Source organism: Balaenoptera ricei, chromosome 10, assembly GCF_028023285.1.
Source record: "Balaenoptera ricei isolate mBalRic1 chromosome 10, mBalRic1.hap2, whole genome shotgun sequence".
In the NCBI taxonomy this organism is placed as follows: Eukaryota; Metazoa; Chordata; class Mammalia; order Artiodactyla; family Balaenopteridae; genus Balaenoptera; species Balaenoptera ricei.
Window position 1 is genome coordinate 88,352,229 of NC_082648.1, and position 19,051 is coordinate 88,371,279.

At 47.5% G+C, this 19,051-nt stretch overlaps 2 protein-coding genes across 3 annotated transcripts in view; one reads left to right on the top strand and one right to left on the bottom strand.

Moving 5' to 3' along the window:
• The window catches only part of STAB2 (stabilin 2), a 157,943-nt gene extending 145,211 nt beyond the window's left edge, over positions 1–12,732 (top strand). Inside the window, exons 64-69 of the mRNA XM_059936774.1 lie at positions 1,689–1,808; positions 2,589–2,729; positions 5,061–5,168; positions 6,136–6,264; positions 7,246–7,362; positions 12,233–12,732. Coding sequence (XP_059792757.1) covers positions 1,689–1,808; positions 2,589–2,729; positions 5,061–5,168; positions 6,136–6,264; positions 7,246–7,362; positions 12,233–12,283 — 666 coding nt within the window. The 3' untranslated portion in view covers positions 12,284–12,732. The remainder of the gene's footprint in view (positions 1–1,688; positions 1,809–2,588; positions 2,730–5,060; positions 5,169–6,135; positions 6,265–7,245; positions 7,363–12,232) is intronic.
• Positions 12,733–17,790: 5,058 nt separating this feature from the next.
• NT5DC3 (5'-nucleotidase domain containing 3) overlaps positions 17,791–19,051 on the bottom strand; it is a 56,529-nt gene continuing 55,268 nt past the window's right edge. For both annotated transcript variants that reach the window (XM_059936775.1, XM_059936776.1), the window contains one exon: positions 17,791–19,046. In XM_059936775.1, coding sequence (XP_059792758.1) covers positions 18,794–19,046 — 253 coding nt within the window. In that variant the 3' untranslated portion in view covers positions 17,791–18,793. The remainder of the gene's footprint in view (positions 19,047–19,051) is intronic.

Sequence of the window (19,051 nt, forward strand, 5' to 3'; positions counted from 1 at the left end):
CGTTAGCTAAGCCTGCCTGGTGGTCACCCAGTGAGCCAAATTCTCAACATGGGGTCACCTTGCATTTTGCACTGCACTTTTTTTTTTTTCTTTTCGGCTGCACCATGCGGCTTGCGGGATCTTACTTCCCCAACCAGGGATCAAACCCACACCCTCGGCAGTGAAAGCGCAGAGTCCTAACCACTGGACCACCAGGGAATTCCTGCACTGCACTTGAAGTCACTTTAATATTCTACAAGTCACATCCAATGAAGAGAAAGCCCCTGTTAGAGAAGGAATTGGTGTTGACTGATGAAAGAACTGAGATAATAATTTTAATAACAATAGCTAAAATTTCTTGAGCACTTCCTTCACACGGGGCATTGTACTGAGCCCTTTCAGGGCACTTTTCACTTGGTTCATAGAACATAAGCTCCATAAGGGAAAGGATTTTCTCTGCCTTGTGGCTGGCATATAGTAGGTACTCAATAAATACTTGCTAGAAGGAATAAATCCTTATGCAACCTTATGAAGTCACTTCTGCTATTATTCCCATTTTGCAGATAAAGAAACTGAGGCTTAGCAAGGTCAAGGACACAGCCAAGGAGAGGAGACTGAGCATAAGTATAGGGCTTGTAGGAGCAGGGCAGAAGCTAGACCAAGGACCCTACAATGGCGAGCCTTTTTCCACAGACCAAAGGTATCCACCTAACTCGTTTAAAAAATCAGGATTACTGTAAATACTCTAAAGGTAAACACCCAAACCAATATTTGTGCTGCATGGGAGCTTGGCTTGTGACAGCATCGCAGAGAAAAGACACTGTAGAGCAAAACCCACTGGCTATGTGCCCTCCAGCAAATTATCTTCTCTGGGTGTCAGTAGTGCTCTCTGCACAATGACAAAGCTGACCTGGGTAGTGTGACTTCTTAAAATTTGTTCAGTGAGTATTTATTGAGTACTTACAAAGTGCTTCAGATATATCAGTGAACAAAACAGACAAATAATAAACAGAATAAATAAGTAAATAGTATTGAAAGCTAGAAGATGATCTAGGCTATGGGGGGTGGGGAGGGGAAGGGGAATCACAGGGTTCCCATTTTGCATAGAGTGATGAGGAAAGGCCTTAGTGAGAAGGTGACATGTGAGTAAAGTGTGAACAGAAGAGAGGAAGTTAACCATGCAGATTTGGAGGAAGAATATTCCAGGCAGAAGGAACAACCAGGCAAAGGATGAAAGGCAGGAGAGTGCTGGGCAAGCTTGAGGAATGTCAGGGAGGCCAGTGTGGCTGGAACAGAGTGAGCGAGAGGACAGCTGGGCACGGGGTCAGAGGAGCAAGTGTCCAGATGGTTAGGGCCTCACAGGCCATTGTAAGGACTTTGGCTTTTCCTCTGGGTGAAGTGGGGGCCCTTGTAGGGTTTTGACAAAAGGAGACTCAAGATTTCACTTAACATTTCAAAGACTACACGGGCTGTCATGTTGAGAATGGCCTGTGAGCTGGCTATGACTTGGGACCATAGGATTTATTGAGGAAAGGAGAAATCCTCCTAAAATTTTCTCAAGGGGCAGTCAGAAAGAAGAGCAGACAAGTGGCAGCCTGAGTTGGGACGACCATCAGGAATATTCCCAGAGGGGTGATGCTACCCTCTCCAGCCACCCCAGTCCCTGCACACCAGGCTGACCCATCTGACCACCTCCTTCCTCTCCCCAGGAAGTGCTGGCCTATTCCAACAGCTCAGCCAGAGGCCGGGCATTTCTGAAACACCTGACTGACCTGTCGATCCGAAGCACCCTCTTTGTGCCACAGAACAGTGGGCTGGGGGAAAATGAGGTGAGTTGGGTTCCTGATGTCTGTGCTTTAGACTAGTGCTTCTAGACAGTATCAGTTATCTATCACCACAACCGTGCAATGCTACAAACGATCCCAAAATGCAGTGGCTACACATTTATTTAGCTCAAACATCTGTAGATCAGCTGGCAGTTCTTCCCGGCTAGGCCAGGCATGCTCATGTGTCAAAGCTGGGCTGGCCGTCAGGTTATCTAGGCTGGCTTGTCTGGGGCTCTGCTCCACAGGGCTCTCATCCTCCAGCAGGCTAGCCCGGGCATGTGGCGAGAGCAAGCCCAGTCCTGGCGGTACTTTCTAAGCCCCTATCTGGTCACATTTGCTAATATGCCACTGGCCCAACAGGTCATGTGGCCGAGCCCGAAGTCAGAGTGGGAGGCCCTCAGATTATGTGGTAAAGGGCAAGGATATGGGGAGGGGTGAAGAACCAGGGCCATGCATGCAACTGATCTACTACATCAACCTTTTTCATGTCATGGCACACAGAGGAAATGGCAATGTTTATTCAGCCCACCCACAGGCTCTGACAGCCCAAACCCCACTGAGGGCTGAGAGAACCTCTGCTCACTTGTTACCCACTCAAGACCCACTCCTCCCAGGACACCACTGGGAAGCTCTGCCTAGACCATAAAAATGACTTTCAAAGTGGAGGCAGAAAAGCCAAGGCTTTGCGAAGTGATTTTTTTCCCTGGGTCATCCTTGTCATTAAAAGGAGAAAATATTGCTTGGCCTTTAAAGACCATTCTTGTGTCTCTTCTTTCCTCTCAGACTCTGTCTGGGCGGGACATCGAGCACCATCTCGCCAATGTCAGCATCTTTTTTTACAATGACCTTGTCAACGGTACCATCCTGCACACTAGGCTGGGAAGCCAGCTGCTCATCACCTCCAGCCAGGACCAGCGCCAACTGGTATGAAAAGCCTTCTGGGCTTATGGGGAGAAGTGGAGATAATATATGCCAAGCTCCTAGCAGAGAGTAGGTGCTTAATAGACAGCAACTCTTATCATGTGAAAGTAAGCTCCAAAGCTGCAGTTAGCGGTACTAGCTGCACACCGGCACACACCACACTGTCAGGCAGCCCCTACCCTTTGGGAAATAAGCCACTGGTGACCGCCAGCCCCAGAAGCTGGTAATGAGGAACTATAAATGAAACCATTTTAAAGCAGTCTGGTTCTCTGCCTTTATTTCTGTCAGATTGCCAGCCTATCCTAGGTGTGAACATGGAGCCTTCAAGTCAAATGACCCTAGTATGAAAACCAGTTCTGCCAATCACTAGCTCTAGGAACTTAGACAAGTTATCTAACTTCTCTGTGTCCCAATTTCCTCATCCGAAAAATAGGGATGTTGGTGCTGTGTTAATGATGTTGATGATGGTGGTGGTGGTGGTAGCGGTGATGATGACGATTATGATGGTGGTAATAGTGATATTTTGATAATGATGATGGTGTTAATGATGTTGGTAATGATGATGATTATGATGGTAATAATGGTGATGTTGTTAATGATGGTGGTGTGTTGATGTTGATGATGATGGTGGTGGTGGTGATGATTATTCTGATGATGATGATGGATGATGGTGGGGATGATAGTGGTGGTAGTGATACTAGAAGTAGTGATAGTGGTGGTGGTAATGTGACTATGACAACCATGATGTTCAAATCATAGGCTTTTTTAAAAATATTTTTTTAATCGAAGTATAGTTGATTTACAATGTTGTGTTAGTTTTAGGAGTACAGCAAAATGATTCAGTTATATATATATTCAATTATATATATATTTTTTCAGATTCTTTTCCATATAGGTTATTATAAAATATTGACTATAGTTCCCTATGCTATATAGTAGGTCCTTGTTAATTATCTATTTTATATATAGTAGACTATATCTGTTAATCCTATACTCCTAATATATCCCTCCTCCCTACCTTTCCCCTGTGTTAACCATAAGTTTGTTTTCTATGTCTGTGAGTCTGTTTCTGTTTTGTAAATAAATTCATTTGTATCATTTTTTTAGATTCCACATATAAGTGATACATATGATAAAATTTGTCTTTCTGCCTGACTGACTTAGTGTGATCATCTCTAGGTCCATCCATGTTGCTGCAAATGGCATTATTTCATTTTTTTATGGCCGAGTAATATTCTCTTGTTTATATGTACCACATCTTCTTTATCCATTCATCTGTCAGTGGAAATTTAGGTTGCTTCCATGTCTTAGCTATTGTAAATAGAGCTGCTATGAACATTGGGGTGCGTGTATCTTTTCGAATTATGGTTTTCTCCAGATACATGCCCAGGAGTGGGATTGCTGGATCATATGGTAATTCTATTTTTTGGTTTTTTAAGGAACCTCCATACTGTTCTCCATAGTGGCTGTACCAATTTACATTCCCACCAGCACTGTAGGAGGGCTCCCTTTTCTCCACACCCTCTTCAGCATTTATTATTTGTAGACTTTTTGATGACGGCCATTCTGACTGGTGTGAGGTGATACCTCATTGCAGTTTTGTCAAATCATAGGCTTTTATGGAGATGCAGTGATTCAAGTCTTTCGACGTGTGATAGTAGTGTCTGACATGTAGCCAGGGCTAAATGAATTATTTTTAATTTTTACCTAATAAATGATCTTTATTACTGAAGATCAGTAGTTTAGACCAGTGCTTCTCAAAATTTACTATGCATTTTAATCACCTACAGGTTTGTTAAAATGCATGTTGTAATTCAGTGGGTGGGTTGTGAGGCCTCAGGTTCTGCACTTCTAAGGCACTCTCAGGTGACTGCCCACGCCACAAGCCAGTGGAGCACACTTTGATTAGCAAGGAATTAGATCACTTAAAATCCCTTTCTAACCGTGTGGTGTGATGTTCACAGCAGTGGATCTGGAATCCAGAGGCATGCGATTTGCCACCTACGACCTGGGTGATCTTGGACATACCATTTTCCTTCTGAACTCTCATCTGTTAAACAAGTGGGCTGGACAGAATGACCTCCTGGGGTCTCTGCAGCTCTTAGATCAGCTTGTTGGCACAAGAGCTACTAATGTGTTTTGGGCTGTCCAGAGGGTGAGCGCAAGTCCTATGCTACCTGTCAGTGAGGATTGGCCTGAAGCCCAGGTGCCAGGACCTCAGGGAAACTGGACAACTTTCCTCCATGAAAGGGCTGAGCAAGGGCTTACTCTCCACATGGAGAGTAAGAGTCAGGTGGTCAGAGATCTCCACCAGCCTCTTCTCATCTCCCCTAGGAGACCAGGTTCGTTGATGGAAGAGCCATTCTGCAGTGGGACATCTTTGCCTCCAATGGGATTATTCATGTCATTTCCAGGCCTTTAAAAGCACCTCCCACCCCAGTGGTGAGTATCCAGGGTTCCTGGTGAGGGGCCGGGGGGAACCCCAATGTCCACTCCCCAAGAAGCAAACTACTCCTGGAAGCCCTGTCCACGCCTCCTCCAGATACTGGAGGCGCCTCCCCCATCCACGGCAGCTGGCCTCAGGGATGCCGGGCCCTGTTGCATCCCACCCCCACTCCAGTGCGTTAGCAACGTAACACCTGTCACCATCAATATCTGTTGAATGAAAAGGGCAGGATGGGCCAGTGGAGAAACCACTGGAAAGGGCGTGAAAATCCTGAGCGTCTCCACTTCATAACCGTGTGACCTTAGACAAGCCCCAGAACGTCACTGAGCCCCATTTTTCTTATCTGCAAAATCGAGGTCATAATGCCTCCCTCCCTGGGTTCTTGGGAGGGTGAGTTAATATAAAATAATGAAGACAGTCCCTGGCACATAGTACATTCTATATAAGAGTTGGTCGGCTGGCTGTGGTTGGTTGGTGGTGGTGATGTTAGTATTCTAACTTTGTTCTAAAAGTATGAGCGAGGGGCGAGCACAGCTGGCTGCTGGGAATTTCCACAGCATAGTGGTTACGCACCTAAGTTCCAAAGCCAGGCTGGCTTCCAAAGCCCACCTCTGCCACTCACAGGCTGTGTGATATTGGGCAAGTGCTTACCCGCTCTGTGTCTCCATTTCCCCATATGAAAGTGGAAACAATAAAAATTGTTCTTATCTCTTTGTGTTAGTATACATTTAAATGGATTATTTTGTGTAAGGGGGCTTAGAACAGACCCTGGAAATAGTAAGGGGGCTTAGAACAGACCCTGGAAATAGTAAGGGCTAGATACATGTTAACAATTTTATTATTTTTATCCCGACTGGTACCAAGATGCCTCAGGCCAGCCAGAATGGGGTAGGCTCCAGAAAGCACACCTCTTTGGGGAAGTCACCAGTTTTGAGTACCAACCGCTCCCCTTTCTGTGTGCAGACTTCAAGCCACGCTGGCTTGGGAACGGGGATGTTCTTTGCCATCGTCCTGGTCACTGGAGCCATCGCTTTGGCTGCATATTCTTACTTTCGATTAAACCAGAGAACAATCGGCTTTCAGCATTTTGAGGTAAGACGGAGAAAAATGGGAACATGGGCATGGGGGTCCTCTCTGAAACCCAGCCCCTGGCTCTGGGCTGCTTCAGAGCTCGCCGGCAGCTGGGTGCCTGGCACACACTTCCCATCTCCTGGGTGGGGCCTCTGCCCCTAAGAGAGCAGCAGTGGCAGCTCCAAGGCCCTCTTCCTGGCCGAGACAGGATACAGAGGAGGGTGATGGGCTGCCAGTGGCCCTTCGTGCCAGGGGTCTGGCTTGGAGGCAAACTCACCAGGGGCCCAGGGGGCCACTCACCTTGGAGGATTCACAAGACAGGCACCCACCAGCATTGATCTGAGCTTCAAGGCTGACTCTGAGGGTGGGGACAGGGTAGGGACCTACACAGCCAGAGGCCTCACGCCACAGCCAGGGAAACACGTTGGCCCTCTTTGAACTGTTGAGCCCACATCCAGGTCAGCGGGTCTTGGCTGATTGTGGGGTGACCCTGGGGAGACCCTGCGGACCAGGTTTACCAGCATCCCCCAAGCAGTAGGTCACTTCCTTCTGGCAGATAACCTGCATATTTATCAGCACCATATACATGATTTATAAAACATCACATCTAGCAAAAGTGCACGTGCTGTATGATTCCTTTTATATTAAGTTCAAGGACAGGCAAAACCACGCCAGGTGACAGGAGTCAGAATAGCAGTTACCCTGGGTGGGACCGGATATTGGCGGGCGAGGGGCATGAGGGCACCTCCTGGGGGGGATGGAGATGCCCTATATGCTGATTTGGGTGGTGGTCATATCTGGGGGGACGTATTAAGAAGTCATTGAACTGAACATTTAAGATTGGTGCATGATATTATATGTAAGTCAGATCTCAATAAAAGGAAAAGGAAAAAGCTCCTGGAGGTGGGCGGGGGGTGGCTTGCTTTACCCGCCAAGTTGGATGAGACACTCCTGCCTCGGGGACTTGGTGGTGCTCAGCCCTGTGCTTGTCTTTCCGAGCAGTCGGAAGAGGATATCGACGTGGCAGCTCTTGGCAAGCAGCAGCCCGAGAATATCTCAAACCCCATGTACGAGAACACAGCCTCAGCAACCCCAGAACCTTCCTACGACCCCTTCATGGTGAGTGTGTGTTTTTCTCTAGGAACAGGTTCAGCTGGGGTGCAGGGGAACGATGTCTTTCAGCAAATCTCAGTGGAAAGCTGTGCACCAAGAAATCTCACTACTAGGACATGTCTCCCGGCAACAAGCCTAAAATCGAGTGTTGTGAGCTGGGTGAAGCCATGTAGCTGTGCAGCGTTCTGAGCTCTCTTGAGTGGACGGCAGAGGCGTCCAACAGTCAGAGGCAGGAGAGAACTAGGGGTTGCCCAACCCCTACCTCGTGACCAGGTGAGAGGTCACAAGGAGAAGAAATCTTGGGCCAAATTCTGCCACAAACATTGATGAGGTAGCAGGCGCAAAGTTAAGACATAAAACTGCTTCAACATTTACACTGTTGTCCAGGATTCTTTTGCCTGTTGTCAGAGCTGCTGCTTGCTTTAGGAGCTACGTTTCTTTGATAAGGTCTTTTGTATCTAGGGGAGCATATTCTGCTCTGGTCTTCCAGGAAAGGACCACTTGTTTCTAGAGTTAGTGACACTTGAGCTTAGACGGAGCCTCCACTGACGTTAACCCCGTGGCAGGGCACCCCATTCACACTGAATGTGGAAGATACCGCCCTGCCTGTAATTTATTACCAGGTCTGGACTGAGAAGCTAGGAGGGAGATAAGAGGAAATGTATATTGGTCTCTGCCCCAGAGCTCATAAACCTCTGTAATTTCCTAAGTGATAAGAACACTAGGGGCATCTTCTGTTCTGATGAGGAGCTTCTGGGCGGGCTCCTGGATGGCTCCTGGATGGGGGCTGGTCACCAGAAAGACCAAGGCATGATTAGAAGGTTGGCATTCTCAGCCCCACCCTTCACCCTTAAAAGAGGAGAGAGGGGCTAGACACAGAGCTAATAATCAATCACACCCATGTGAGGAAGCCTCCAAAAAATCCCTTTGTGTGTGTGTGTGTGTGTGTGTGTGTGTGTGTGTGTGTGTGTGTGTGTGTGTATCTATTGTAGATTTTTGGTTTGTGGTTACCATGAGGTTTTGATATAGCAGTCTATATATAAACAAGATTGTTTTAAGTTGCTGGTCTTTTAATTTAAATGCATTTCCCATATCCTGCATTTGTACTCTCCTCTTCTCATAATTGCTGGTTTTGATAATCATATTTGTATGCAGATGATTTCCTACCTTTACTGTATGTTTGCCTTTACTGGTGAGCTTTTTCATTCATAATTTTCTTGTTTCTAGTTGTGGCATTTTCTTTTCCATTTAGAGAAGTTCCTGTAGCATTTGTTGCAAAGCTGGTCTGGTGGTGCTGAATACTCTTAGCTTTTGCCTGTCTGTAAAGCTTTTGATTTCTCCATCGAATCTGAATGAGATCCTCGCTAGGTAGAGTATTCTTGGTTGTAGGTTCTTCCCTTTCAACACTTTAAATATATCATGCCACTCCCTTCTGGCCTGAAGAGTTTCTGCTGAGAAATCAGCTGATAACCTTATGGGAATTCCCTTGTATGTTATTTGTTGCTTTTCCCTTGTTGCTTTTAATTTTTTTTCTTTGTCTTTAATTTTTGTCAGTTTGATTACTATGTGTCTCGGCATGTTCCTCCTTGGGTTTATCCTGTATGGGACTCTGCACTTCCTGGACTTGGGTGACTGTTTCCTTTCCCATGTTAGGGAATTTTTCAGCTATTATCTCTTCCAATATTTTCTCAGGTCCTTTCTCTCTCTCTTCTCCTTCTGGGACCCCATAATGCAAATGTTGGTGCGTTTAATGTTGTCCCAGAGGTCACTTAGACTGTCCTCATTTCTTTTCATTTTTCTTTATTTTGTTCCACAGCAGTGATTGCCACCATTCTGTCTTCCAGCCCACTTATCCATTCTTCTACCTCAGTTATTCTGCTCTTGATTCCTCCTAGTGTATATTTCATTGCAGTTATTGTATTGTTCATCTCTGTTTGTTTGTTCTTTAGTTCTTCTAGGTCCTTGTTAAACATTTCTTGTATCTTCTCGATCTGTGCCTCCATTCTTTTTCTGAGATCTTGGATCATCTTTACTATTATTATTCTGACTTCTTTTTCAGGTAGATTGCCTCTCTCCACTTCACTTAATTGTTCTTCTGGGGTTTTATCTTGTTCCTTCGTCTGGGACATATTCCTCTGCCGTCTCATTTTGTCTTACTTTGTGTGATTGCTGTTTCCATTCCGCAGGCTGCAGGGTTGTAGTTCTTCTTGCTTCTGCTGTCTGCCCCCTGGTGGGTGAGGCTATGCAGGCTTCCTGGTGGGAGGGACTGGTTCCTGCCTACTGGTGGGTGGAGCTGGGTCTTGTCCCACTGGTGGCTGGTGCCATGTCAAGGGGTGTGTTTATCAGGCAGCTGTGCACTCAGGAAGGCTTTAAGCAGCCTGTCTGCTGATGGGTGGGGCTGTATTCCCACCCTCCTGGTTGTCGGGCCAGAGGCGTCCCAGCACTGGAGCTTGCAGGCTGTTGGGTGGCGCCACGTCTTGGTTGAGAAAATGGCAGCCTCCAAGAGGGCTCCCACCAATGAGTACTCCCTAGAACTACCACCGCCAGTATCTTGTCCCTGCAGTGAGCCACAGCCGCCTCCCACCTCCTCAGGAGACCCTCCAATACCAGAAGGTAGGTCTGGCCCAGTCTCCTATGAGATCACTGCTTTTTCCCCCGGGTCCTGTGTGCACCCTCCAAGCATGGAGTTTCTGTTTCCCCCAGTCCTGTGGAATTCCTGCGATCAAACCCTGCTGGGCTTCAAAGCCAGGTTCTCTGGGGGCTCCTCCTCCCATTGCCAGACCCCCAGGCTGGGGAGCCTGATGTGAGGCTCAGAACTTTCACTCCTGTGAGAGAACCTCTGCTATATAATTATATTCCAGTTTGTGGTTCACCCACCTGGCAGGTATGGGATTTGATATTATTGCAATTGTGCCCCTCCTACCATCTCACTGTGGCTTCTTCTTTGTCTTTGGACATAGGATATCTTTTTTGGTAGGTTCCAGTGTTTTTTTGTCAATGGTTGTTCAGCAGTTAGTTGCGATTTTGGTGTTTTCGTAAGAAGAGGTGAGCTCACATCCTTCTACTCCCATCATCATCCATAAAGTCCCAATAGTAGGGGGTTCAGAGAGCTTACACGGTGGTGAACACATCCACACTGGGAGCGTGACACACCCCAACTCCACGGGGCAGGAGCTAAATTGAATTTTTGTAAGTTGGCACTGAAACATTACAATACTTTATTGCACCATTGTAAGCTTGTAGAGTGCAACATTTGTTACTATTTTTCTGCAGTGAACCAAATGCAAATATCCCATGGTTCATAGTGCCTGTGGTAGCAGATTTAATATGTCTGCAATATTGAAAAATAACCAGATCATAAATCCTGTTTTTTCAATCAAACCCATGTAAAAGTTTCCAGTCCAAATTGCAAGGGCAGGTTCAGCTAAACTGCATCTACTAATAGTCTATTTCTGTAAGCCTTGTGATATTGAAATCAACCTCATTTTAAAAGCAAGGGGGAAAAATTACACATCCTGTTCAATGCTCTCCATGCCTTCTCAGCTGTCTGGCCTCTTCTCAGGGCTCCATGAGCCCCGTGCATGAAAGACTTGCCGGAGGCAGGTGAGAGAGTATCTCAGATGCAGGGTTCAGCTCAACCCTTCTCATTCAACCAGGTGGCAAAAATGTTTCAGTTATGGGAATCCCAAGCTGAGGATACCAGCCCCAAGTGTGCTTGATTCTCATGCCTTTTATATTGAGGGAGCGGGCATTGCCTATAGACTATCTGGAGTCAATCTAGACAGCATGAACATCCATGATGCGAATTAACAAAACTTCAGTGCTGATCGGAGCCACAGAGACAGAAGACGGTTCAAAGTGGCTGCCTCTGGACTGTGCCTTCTGATTAGACCCTGGTTCAGGATGAATTTTCAACTGGAAAGTTTTTTTGTAATCAGAGTAACAGCCACCTTTTGTGGGGTGCTTTTTTAATCATCTTCCTTAATGTAGTATCATCTAATTTAATCCTCACACCTCCCTGTCAGGGAAATATTACTAGGATTCTTTATAGATGAGGAAACTACAGCACAGTTCAAATGATTTGTCCAGGGCCACACACCTTCAAACAGCAGAGACTGCACCCAGAACGGGGCCCTAACCTCCATGCCATGAGCCACGGGACAGCAGTGTGAAGCCATGCTCGCTCCCAACACGTGTGTCCACGGGGCACTGGGGGAAGAATCATGTTTTAGGCTGTAGGGGAGGAAGAAGTTTTCCTTGACCCTCCTAAGATCCCTAGCTGGGCCTGAAAAGTAAACTGATAAAGACAGACTCACAGGACAAAAGCATGTACATTTTATTGAATGCTTACCTGTACGTGGGAGCCTTCAGGAGAAAACAAAGACCCAAAGGAGGGACCAGAAGAGGAAGCTTTTGTACCTTTTAGACAATAGATGATGTGTGAGGAATTGACAAGAAAAAGAGGTTTAGGGCTAGGGGTGGTGAATGGTGAAGTCACTAGGAAGATAAAGGTGAGCGAACAAGGTTTGTTTGTACAGATTTTAGCCCCCCAATTCCCCATCTGTGGTGGTGTCTTCTTTCCTCCTGGTACAGGGAGGGCATCTTTCACATGGGAATTCTGTTACCTGTTTCAGGGAAGAAAGGCAAGGAGGTAGGGCAAGGGGGTTGGAGTGACCTTCCTGCTTCTGCCATTTTTAAAAAATTCCTTCAGTTTAAGACATTTAATGTGCCAAGGTGCTTTGTTTGGGGGTAGCGTGTCCTGAACCCCATCAAGGCCTCAGACCAGTAGCCATAAGAGTGCTCGACCCGGAAGGATTCACAAGCAGAGGGCCTGCACCTGCACCCTCTGCGTGGCTCACAGACCTCTCATTTCCAGGACCCTGAAGGCCAGCAGCTGGACAGCACTGACCCCCTGGGGGCGCTGTGAGGGCCGGACCTGCCCCAGCCAGACATCACCCGCCGCCACCGGGGCACCCGGAGCCGCCTCAGGAAGGCCATCAACTGTGAATCCTCAGCCCCAGTTGCCTGTGGGAAATGTAAGGTCCTTTAACATTTCAAAGTATGAAACGCTCAAGCCGTACCTCATCTCTTTGGTTGACCTGGGGGATTATTCTGTTTCTGTGGGTGAGGGACCATGTTAAATCCACCCACCAACCCACGGAGGCTGCTCCCTCCCTGACTCTCTCCTGTCCTTCCCGTGTACCTTCAGTGGCCAACACTCTAATGACCTTGTCTTATTTCCCTATTAGACTGTAAGCTCCCAAAGGCAGGGACCTCCCTCATTCGTCTTTATATCTCAGCACCCAGCACAGTGTCTGGCACGTGAAATGTGCTGAAGTATTGGTTACAGAATAGAAATAAAGTCAATGGAACAAATCCAGTGTTTTGGGAAACAAAACGACTGTTCGCCACGGGAGGGGTCAAACTTTGAAGGTAAAACCAACTTGTTTGGGCTTCTTAGGGCCTTTTCAACTAGCCAACATCTGCCTTATGAATGCCTCTTTCTTAATTCTGTTTTGTTTGCTTGTGTGAAGAAGACATGAGAACCACATTGAGATACCACTTCACACCCACTAGGATGGCCATCCTCAAAACCACAGACAATAACAAGTATTGGCGAGGATGTGGAGAAATTGGATCCCTCCTAATTTGCTGGTGGGAATGTAAAATGGTGCCCCCACTGTGGAAGACAGTTTGGCAGTTCCTCAAAAAGTTAAACACAGAATTACCGTGTGATCCAGAAATCCCACTCCTAGGTACAGACCCAAGAGAAATGAAAACATGTCCGCACAACAAATTACAGAGGTAGGTACATAGTAGCGTTATTCGTAACAGCCAAAACGTGGAAACAACCCAAATGTCCACCAACTTATGAATGGATAACCAGTGTGTCTAGCCACACCATGAAACAGCATTTCACCCTAAAAGGGAACTAAGTACTGATACGTGCAACGCCACGGATGAACCCTGAAAACATGATGCTCAGTGAAAGAAACCAGACACAAAAGACCACATGCCGTATGATTCTATCTACATGGAAATGTCCAGAATCGGCAAATTCTTAGAGACAGAAAGGTGAGTGAGTGGTTGCCAGCTAGGGACTGGGGTAACTGCTAAGAGGTACGGGGTTTCTTCTGGGGGTACGAAAATGTTCTGGAATTTTACACAAGTGATGTGTAGGCTCAGGCCAGTTCTTCACCATGCAGGACTCTGCAAGGCAGGACGCCCACCACACCCTCAGAAGGCCCAAAGTGGCCTCTCCATCACTGTGACAACCGGGCGCCCTCCAGCCCACCCACCACCCATTTCCAAGCTGTCCCTGGGGGTAGCACTGGCCATGCTCAGGAGCCACTGCTGGGGATGGAGAAGTGAAAGGCTGGGCTGAGCAGACCTCAGACTCTCCTCTCTGTCGCCCTCGCAACCCAAACGACTTTGTTCCACATCATCAGGGTTTTTGCTGAGCCAAGTCCAAAGTCCAGAAGCCCCAGAGTCTCAGAAGCTTTCTCACAACTCTAGGAAAGGGAAGAAGCCCCCGTGGCAGGCACAGGAACAACTAACTCACCACCTCCTCTCGGACAACGTGCCGTGATGAGGGCAACGCCAGGTTTCCAGAAACCCGCTCCCCAAAGGAACGTGGGACCGATTCGCTAGTGAGTCCACCAACTCCACCATCAGAGGGACAGAAAGGCACGTGATTAAGAGGAAAAACAGCCGGTATCCGCGGGAGGAGTAAATGAGATGAAGTTCCTGGCACAACAAGAGGTCAAGGACATTAAGTTGAAACACATACACAATTCAGTTTTTTTAGAAGGCTCTTCAAAATATAAATTTATCCAAAACCCAGCAGTGAATTGACTTCACAGCATGCATTCCTAATTCAGTATTATTCAGTATTTTCTCCCCTTAAAAACATTGCTTCCAATTTCCAGCTTTCCTGGTAATTTGACTGCAGACAAACAGGTGGCTCACTGTCATCTCCTTGTTCTCAAGGAGGGAACGGTCTGTGAGAGACAGAAATTCCAGGTGGGTTACCTGCTGCCCACCTAAGGCCAAACGCATACCAATTTTCCTTCTGTGGCTTAATTACGTGGTCCTCAAGCTCTGAAGACAAGCAAGTGTGCTTTTGCTGTGGGTGGGAGAACAAGGCTGGTGAGGAATGAACCATAAATCTTTCACCCTTTCTCTCAGGGATATTCTTTTTTGGGTACATCAGAATGTGATATGGCTTTGCCACTAACTGAAGCACACAAAACAGATGACTTAGAATAAACTGGACAATACAATTCAAACTTTTATTTGGCAACAAGTTCAAAGTCATGTAACATAAAATCAACATTTAGAATAAATAGCAAATTCACATTCAGAATAAACAGTAAGTCTATCTAATTTGCATTCATTGTGCCTGAAATTAATTAAACAGGCACAATCTGTCATTCTACTAAAAAAACAGTTTCCGAAGTCAGAGTTCAAGCCTGCAGTATAGAAAAGTACAGAGCACTGTTGTGGGTTGGTTCCCTGGGGAGCAGACACTGAGATGGAGATTCTCGTGTGGGAAGTTTACAGGGGACTGTCCTTGGGATCAACACCCGGGAAGGGGAGAGGGGACGGGAAGGGAGCTGGGCTGCAGGACAGACACAGAGAGGCCTCAGCTCTGTGCCCCTCCCCCCAGCTCTGGAGCTGAAAGGCCTTCAGAGTTGCTCCAGGGAGGGAGCCTGACCACATCCTCATCCGAGGCAGGACTTTTCAGCAGGGGCAGCTCCCGAAGAGGACTGACAGCTGCGGACGGTAAGCCAGCAGCGCACCCAGCAGTTGGGGGGATTAAGTCCTTCGGTCCTGAAGGGGGGCATGCAAGCCCATCACACGCTCCTAGCACAATCACGGATGAGTGCAATGAGAGGTATATTCAATGAATGCCGAGTCTGGCAGCTCAATTACACAACGACAATCATGCCGCGTGCTGGAAACACAGTATTTTACCACTGGCCATAAAAGTAAATATGCCCAGAGAGTAGCTCGTAGGGGGACGTGGCGCACTTACCTACAGAACTTCTTTCTACTGGCTGCGCCCAACTGTGGGCTGCTTTCAGCAGGGTCATCTCGCCATTGCCACCAACACAATCCATCAGAGCAGGGGTCGGCAGACCATGGCCCAAAGGCCAAATCCAGCCTGCAGCCTGTTTTCACAAGCCAAGCTGTACTGGACCACAGGCAGGCCCAGTCCTAGAGAGGGGCCGCAGAAAATGGCCCGCAAAGCTGAAAGTATTTACCGTCTGGCCCTTTACAGGAAAAGTTTGCTGAACCTTGCATTAGGGAAACTTCACGTCCTTTCTTTTCCTCAATCCACTAGGGTATTAAAGGTTAGCTGAACTTGGAGCCAAGCTCCCATATGCTAACGCAGAAAACTGGTACAAAAGGAAATCAATACTAAGAGGGTAAATCATAGGCTGGCTCTGTAGTATTTGAAGAGAGCGATCAAGGAACCCTGCCTCTGGCCAAGTTTAGTCTGAGAGTGTATTCGAGACAAGGGCCCCCAAGTGGGTGCGGCAGATGAACAGGCCGAGTGGAATCCAATTCCAGTATTTAGCACACTCTCTACCACTTTAGAGGCCTTTGGGGACAAAAAGAGAGGGAAAGCTATTTAGGTCACCCAAAGCTAAATTGGCTAGGAGGAAAGATTACTTTTCATTTCTCCTTTGCACTAATTAAGAGGACCGATGCCTTCAAAGCAACTAGGAATTTAGTCTGAGATGTGCCTGAATCAGTAACATGTGGTTTATGTTGGATGGCATTAACGGAACTGAAGAGAATTTTTAAAAGGGGGGAAAAAAAAAAAGAGGCCACGTTAGGAGGAAAGTGGGAGCTCTAAGCCAAACTCCTAAAATATATTACAAGCCAGGTTTCATCTATTAAAAACAACTCTGGAAAAACCAGTTGTGCAGGTTCCTTCCAGGGCAACCAGCTACAGGTACGTGAGCCTTGGGGGGCAAGGACTGCCCCTGGACTGTGAATTTTTGCTCACATCATTTGGAGAAAATCAGTCTAACTGATGCTAAAAACGGAAAATATTTTTTAATGTGTAAACTAATTTTATTCCGTTCACTTTCCAAATTGATGTTTTAAGTGGTAGAAAATAGACTCCCTTCCCTTGTACCCATATGCCTTCGTCAGTGTGCGCACCAGAGGACAAACCGGGAAGAAAAGAATGCAGTGCATCATGGGAAAAGCAGCTGAGTCATGACAGTGACAAGTTAAGACTGACTGAGCACAGACAAGAACGCCTCTGTCCTGGCCCCAGCGCGGGTTTGCATCTGCCAGGCGCATGCTCGGTGGGCCCTGCGCAGAGAGATCTCAATACCGCCACGTACCATGGCCCACAGACCGAAACCTTAGTTGGTAATAAATTGTAAAATTCATTATTCACACCCAGAAAATCTATTTCTTCCCCCAGGTTATTTCTTCTAACCTAGATGTACATGAAAGCAGGTTGTAAAAATAGTTGTACTTCATTCTTGAGTAAACAAAACACCCTATCACTGGCACCTAGGAGATATCTAATGAATACCTGATTAGATAAAAACTAAGAAAATTTTTAAAAATAATACCTACTTCCTCACTCAGCTTCTCCAAAGCAGAAACTAACAGCCCAAAGCACCAGTGTATCCTCTGAGGACCCCAACACTGAACAGTTCTGGGCACCACCTGTACCCCCGAAACGCCAGTCTTCCAATGCACTCGGACGCTCAAAACCCCTGGGCGCTAACAAACAGCAAACAAAATGCCTCCTGTCTGAAAAAGGAATGGACTACTGTGTTTATAATAAAATTTAGAAGGAAAACACGAGGGCTAATTGGGCCTATTAGGTCTAGAGAATCGCCTTCGCTATTTTAGTTAAATACAAGAAAATATCACAAGTACACTTCCATTATAACAAGCAGCATTACAGTGCATGCTATGGGACTCATCTGATTTCCACGCTCGGGCAGGTATCCTGTGGAAGGCCAAGCGAGCATTTCATCAACAACTGGCTCCATGCACGAATCCATTAAAAACGCTGAATAAGCAAGCACTCTCTCCACAAGCCCCCTTCCTCCTGCACCTGCATCCTTTAGGTTTAAGGATGCGTGTCACCTGCCTTGTCCTCAGAAGGAAATGGGAACACTCAGCCAGCTAGGTCATTTCCAACTCTGTTTCTCTTAGCTTCAGTGCCCTTTATCCTCTCCCACCTTTAACACGGACACCTAAAGAAAACCACCCAAACTCCCAAAATAGACATACAAACATGGCAGAAAAGCAATCTAAGAGGAGGAGAGGGTGGCAGATGGCTAAGAGGAGAGGGCCGCCTCCCTCCCCTCCTGCTAGATTCAAGCCCCTCTCCTCGGCTGACCAGTCAGGAGAGAGAAAGGCATTTGCTCGTTTCCCTCCAACAAGGACGGCTTCTGGTAATACACATTTTAATAAGACTGCAACACAGCCGGTAGGCGTCATGGCGTGGCACTTCATTACAAGGACATTTTTTTTGTTTCATTTTCCATCCTCCAATGATCACATTCAAGCAATATACGGGTAGCAGTTTCAGGTAAAATAAAGTCCTGGGAGACACACCACAAATGCACTGGCATTTGTCTTCTGACCTGTTCGTTTCTCACAGCCTCATTCTACAAAGTCTGTTCTGCTGGCTGGAATTTAACCAGAAGCTCTTCCCTCTCTGCCCTCCTTTTCTGGGGAAAAGAGTGAACCTGCCCATCACTTGGGGCACAATGGTCCTTCCCCCACAGGGGGCAGGACACGGGAAACGGATACTGAGGACCATCAAGGCCAAGGACTTGCAACTTCTCTTGTTCTTTCTCACGAAAGACTTCCAGAGAGGCTGAGTCTGCTTTCAAGTGAGGCACTTTCAAGAGTGCCAAAGCCCTAGTACGAGAAGATACCTGGGAACCGGCTGCCGTCTGGGGACCGTCTCTGCCGCTGACATCGTGCTGTGCTATCGGAGCGCTCGCTCAAGCATCAGCTTTCTGTGAGCACTTCACCGGTGCACATCACTGGGCCCCTGCACTGCCTGTGAATGTTCACTTGTTCCATGCGTTTTGCATGGAAGAGTCAAGAAGAGTTTCAAAACGTCACCTGCTGGAATCCAGAGATGGTATCAAGAAGCCTCCCCGTCCCAGAAAATCTGACGCCGGTCGCGGTACCTTAGTAAACAAGAAGGGCGATCACAGAGTGTTGACAGGAAGCCAGCTGCTGTCCCCACACGTACAGGAAGGCCGTCCCCGTGGGCCGCAAGCTCCTGTCTTCACGAGCTGGGGGGCATCCTCCGTAACGTACAAAACAGATATCACAAGGCATGTCTGTAAGCGACAGTCACGTCCATGCAAAGTCTGCCCGGTGCGGGGCCGCCGCCGCTCCTGGCTCTTCGCGCCCAGGGTGCCTGGGCCGCTGGCTACTTGGCCTGGGCCTCCTGCAGGAGCGGGAGCCTGGCGGCCGGGGGCCTGTCGGACCAGGCAGGAAGCTCGTGCTGCAGCGGGGTCCTCCGGGGGTAGAACGTGTGGCTGACATCATAGCTCAGGAGGCAGCTCAGGGATGCCATGTAGATGTCGGCAAACCGCGACAGGCGCCGCAGGAAGTACGTGGGGTTCTGGTCTGTGCGGAACAAGCTTCCGAACTGGGTGTTGAAGGAACCTTTGGTCATTTCTCTGAA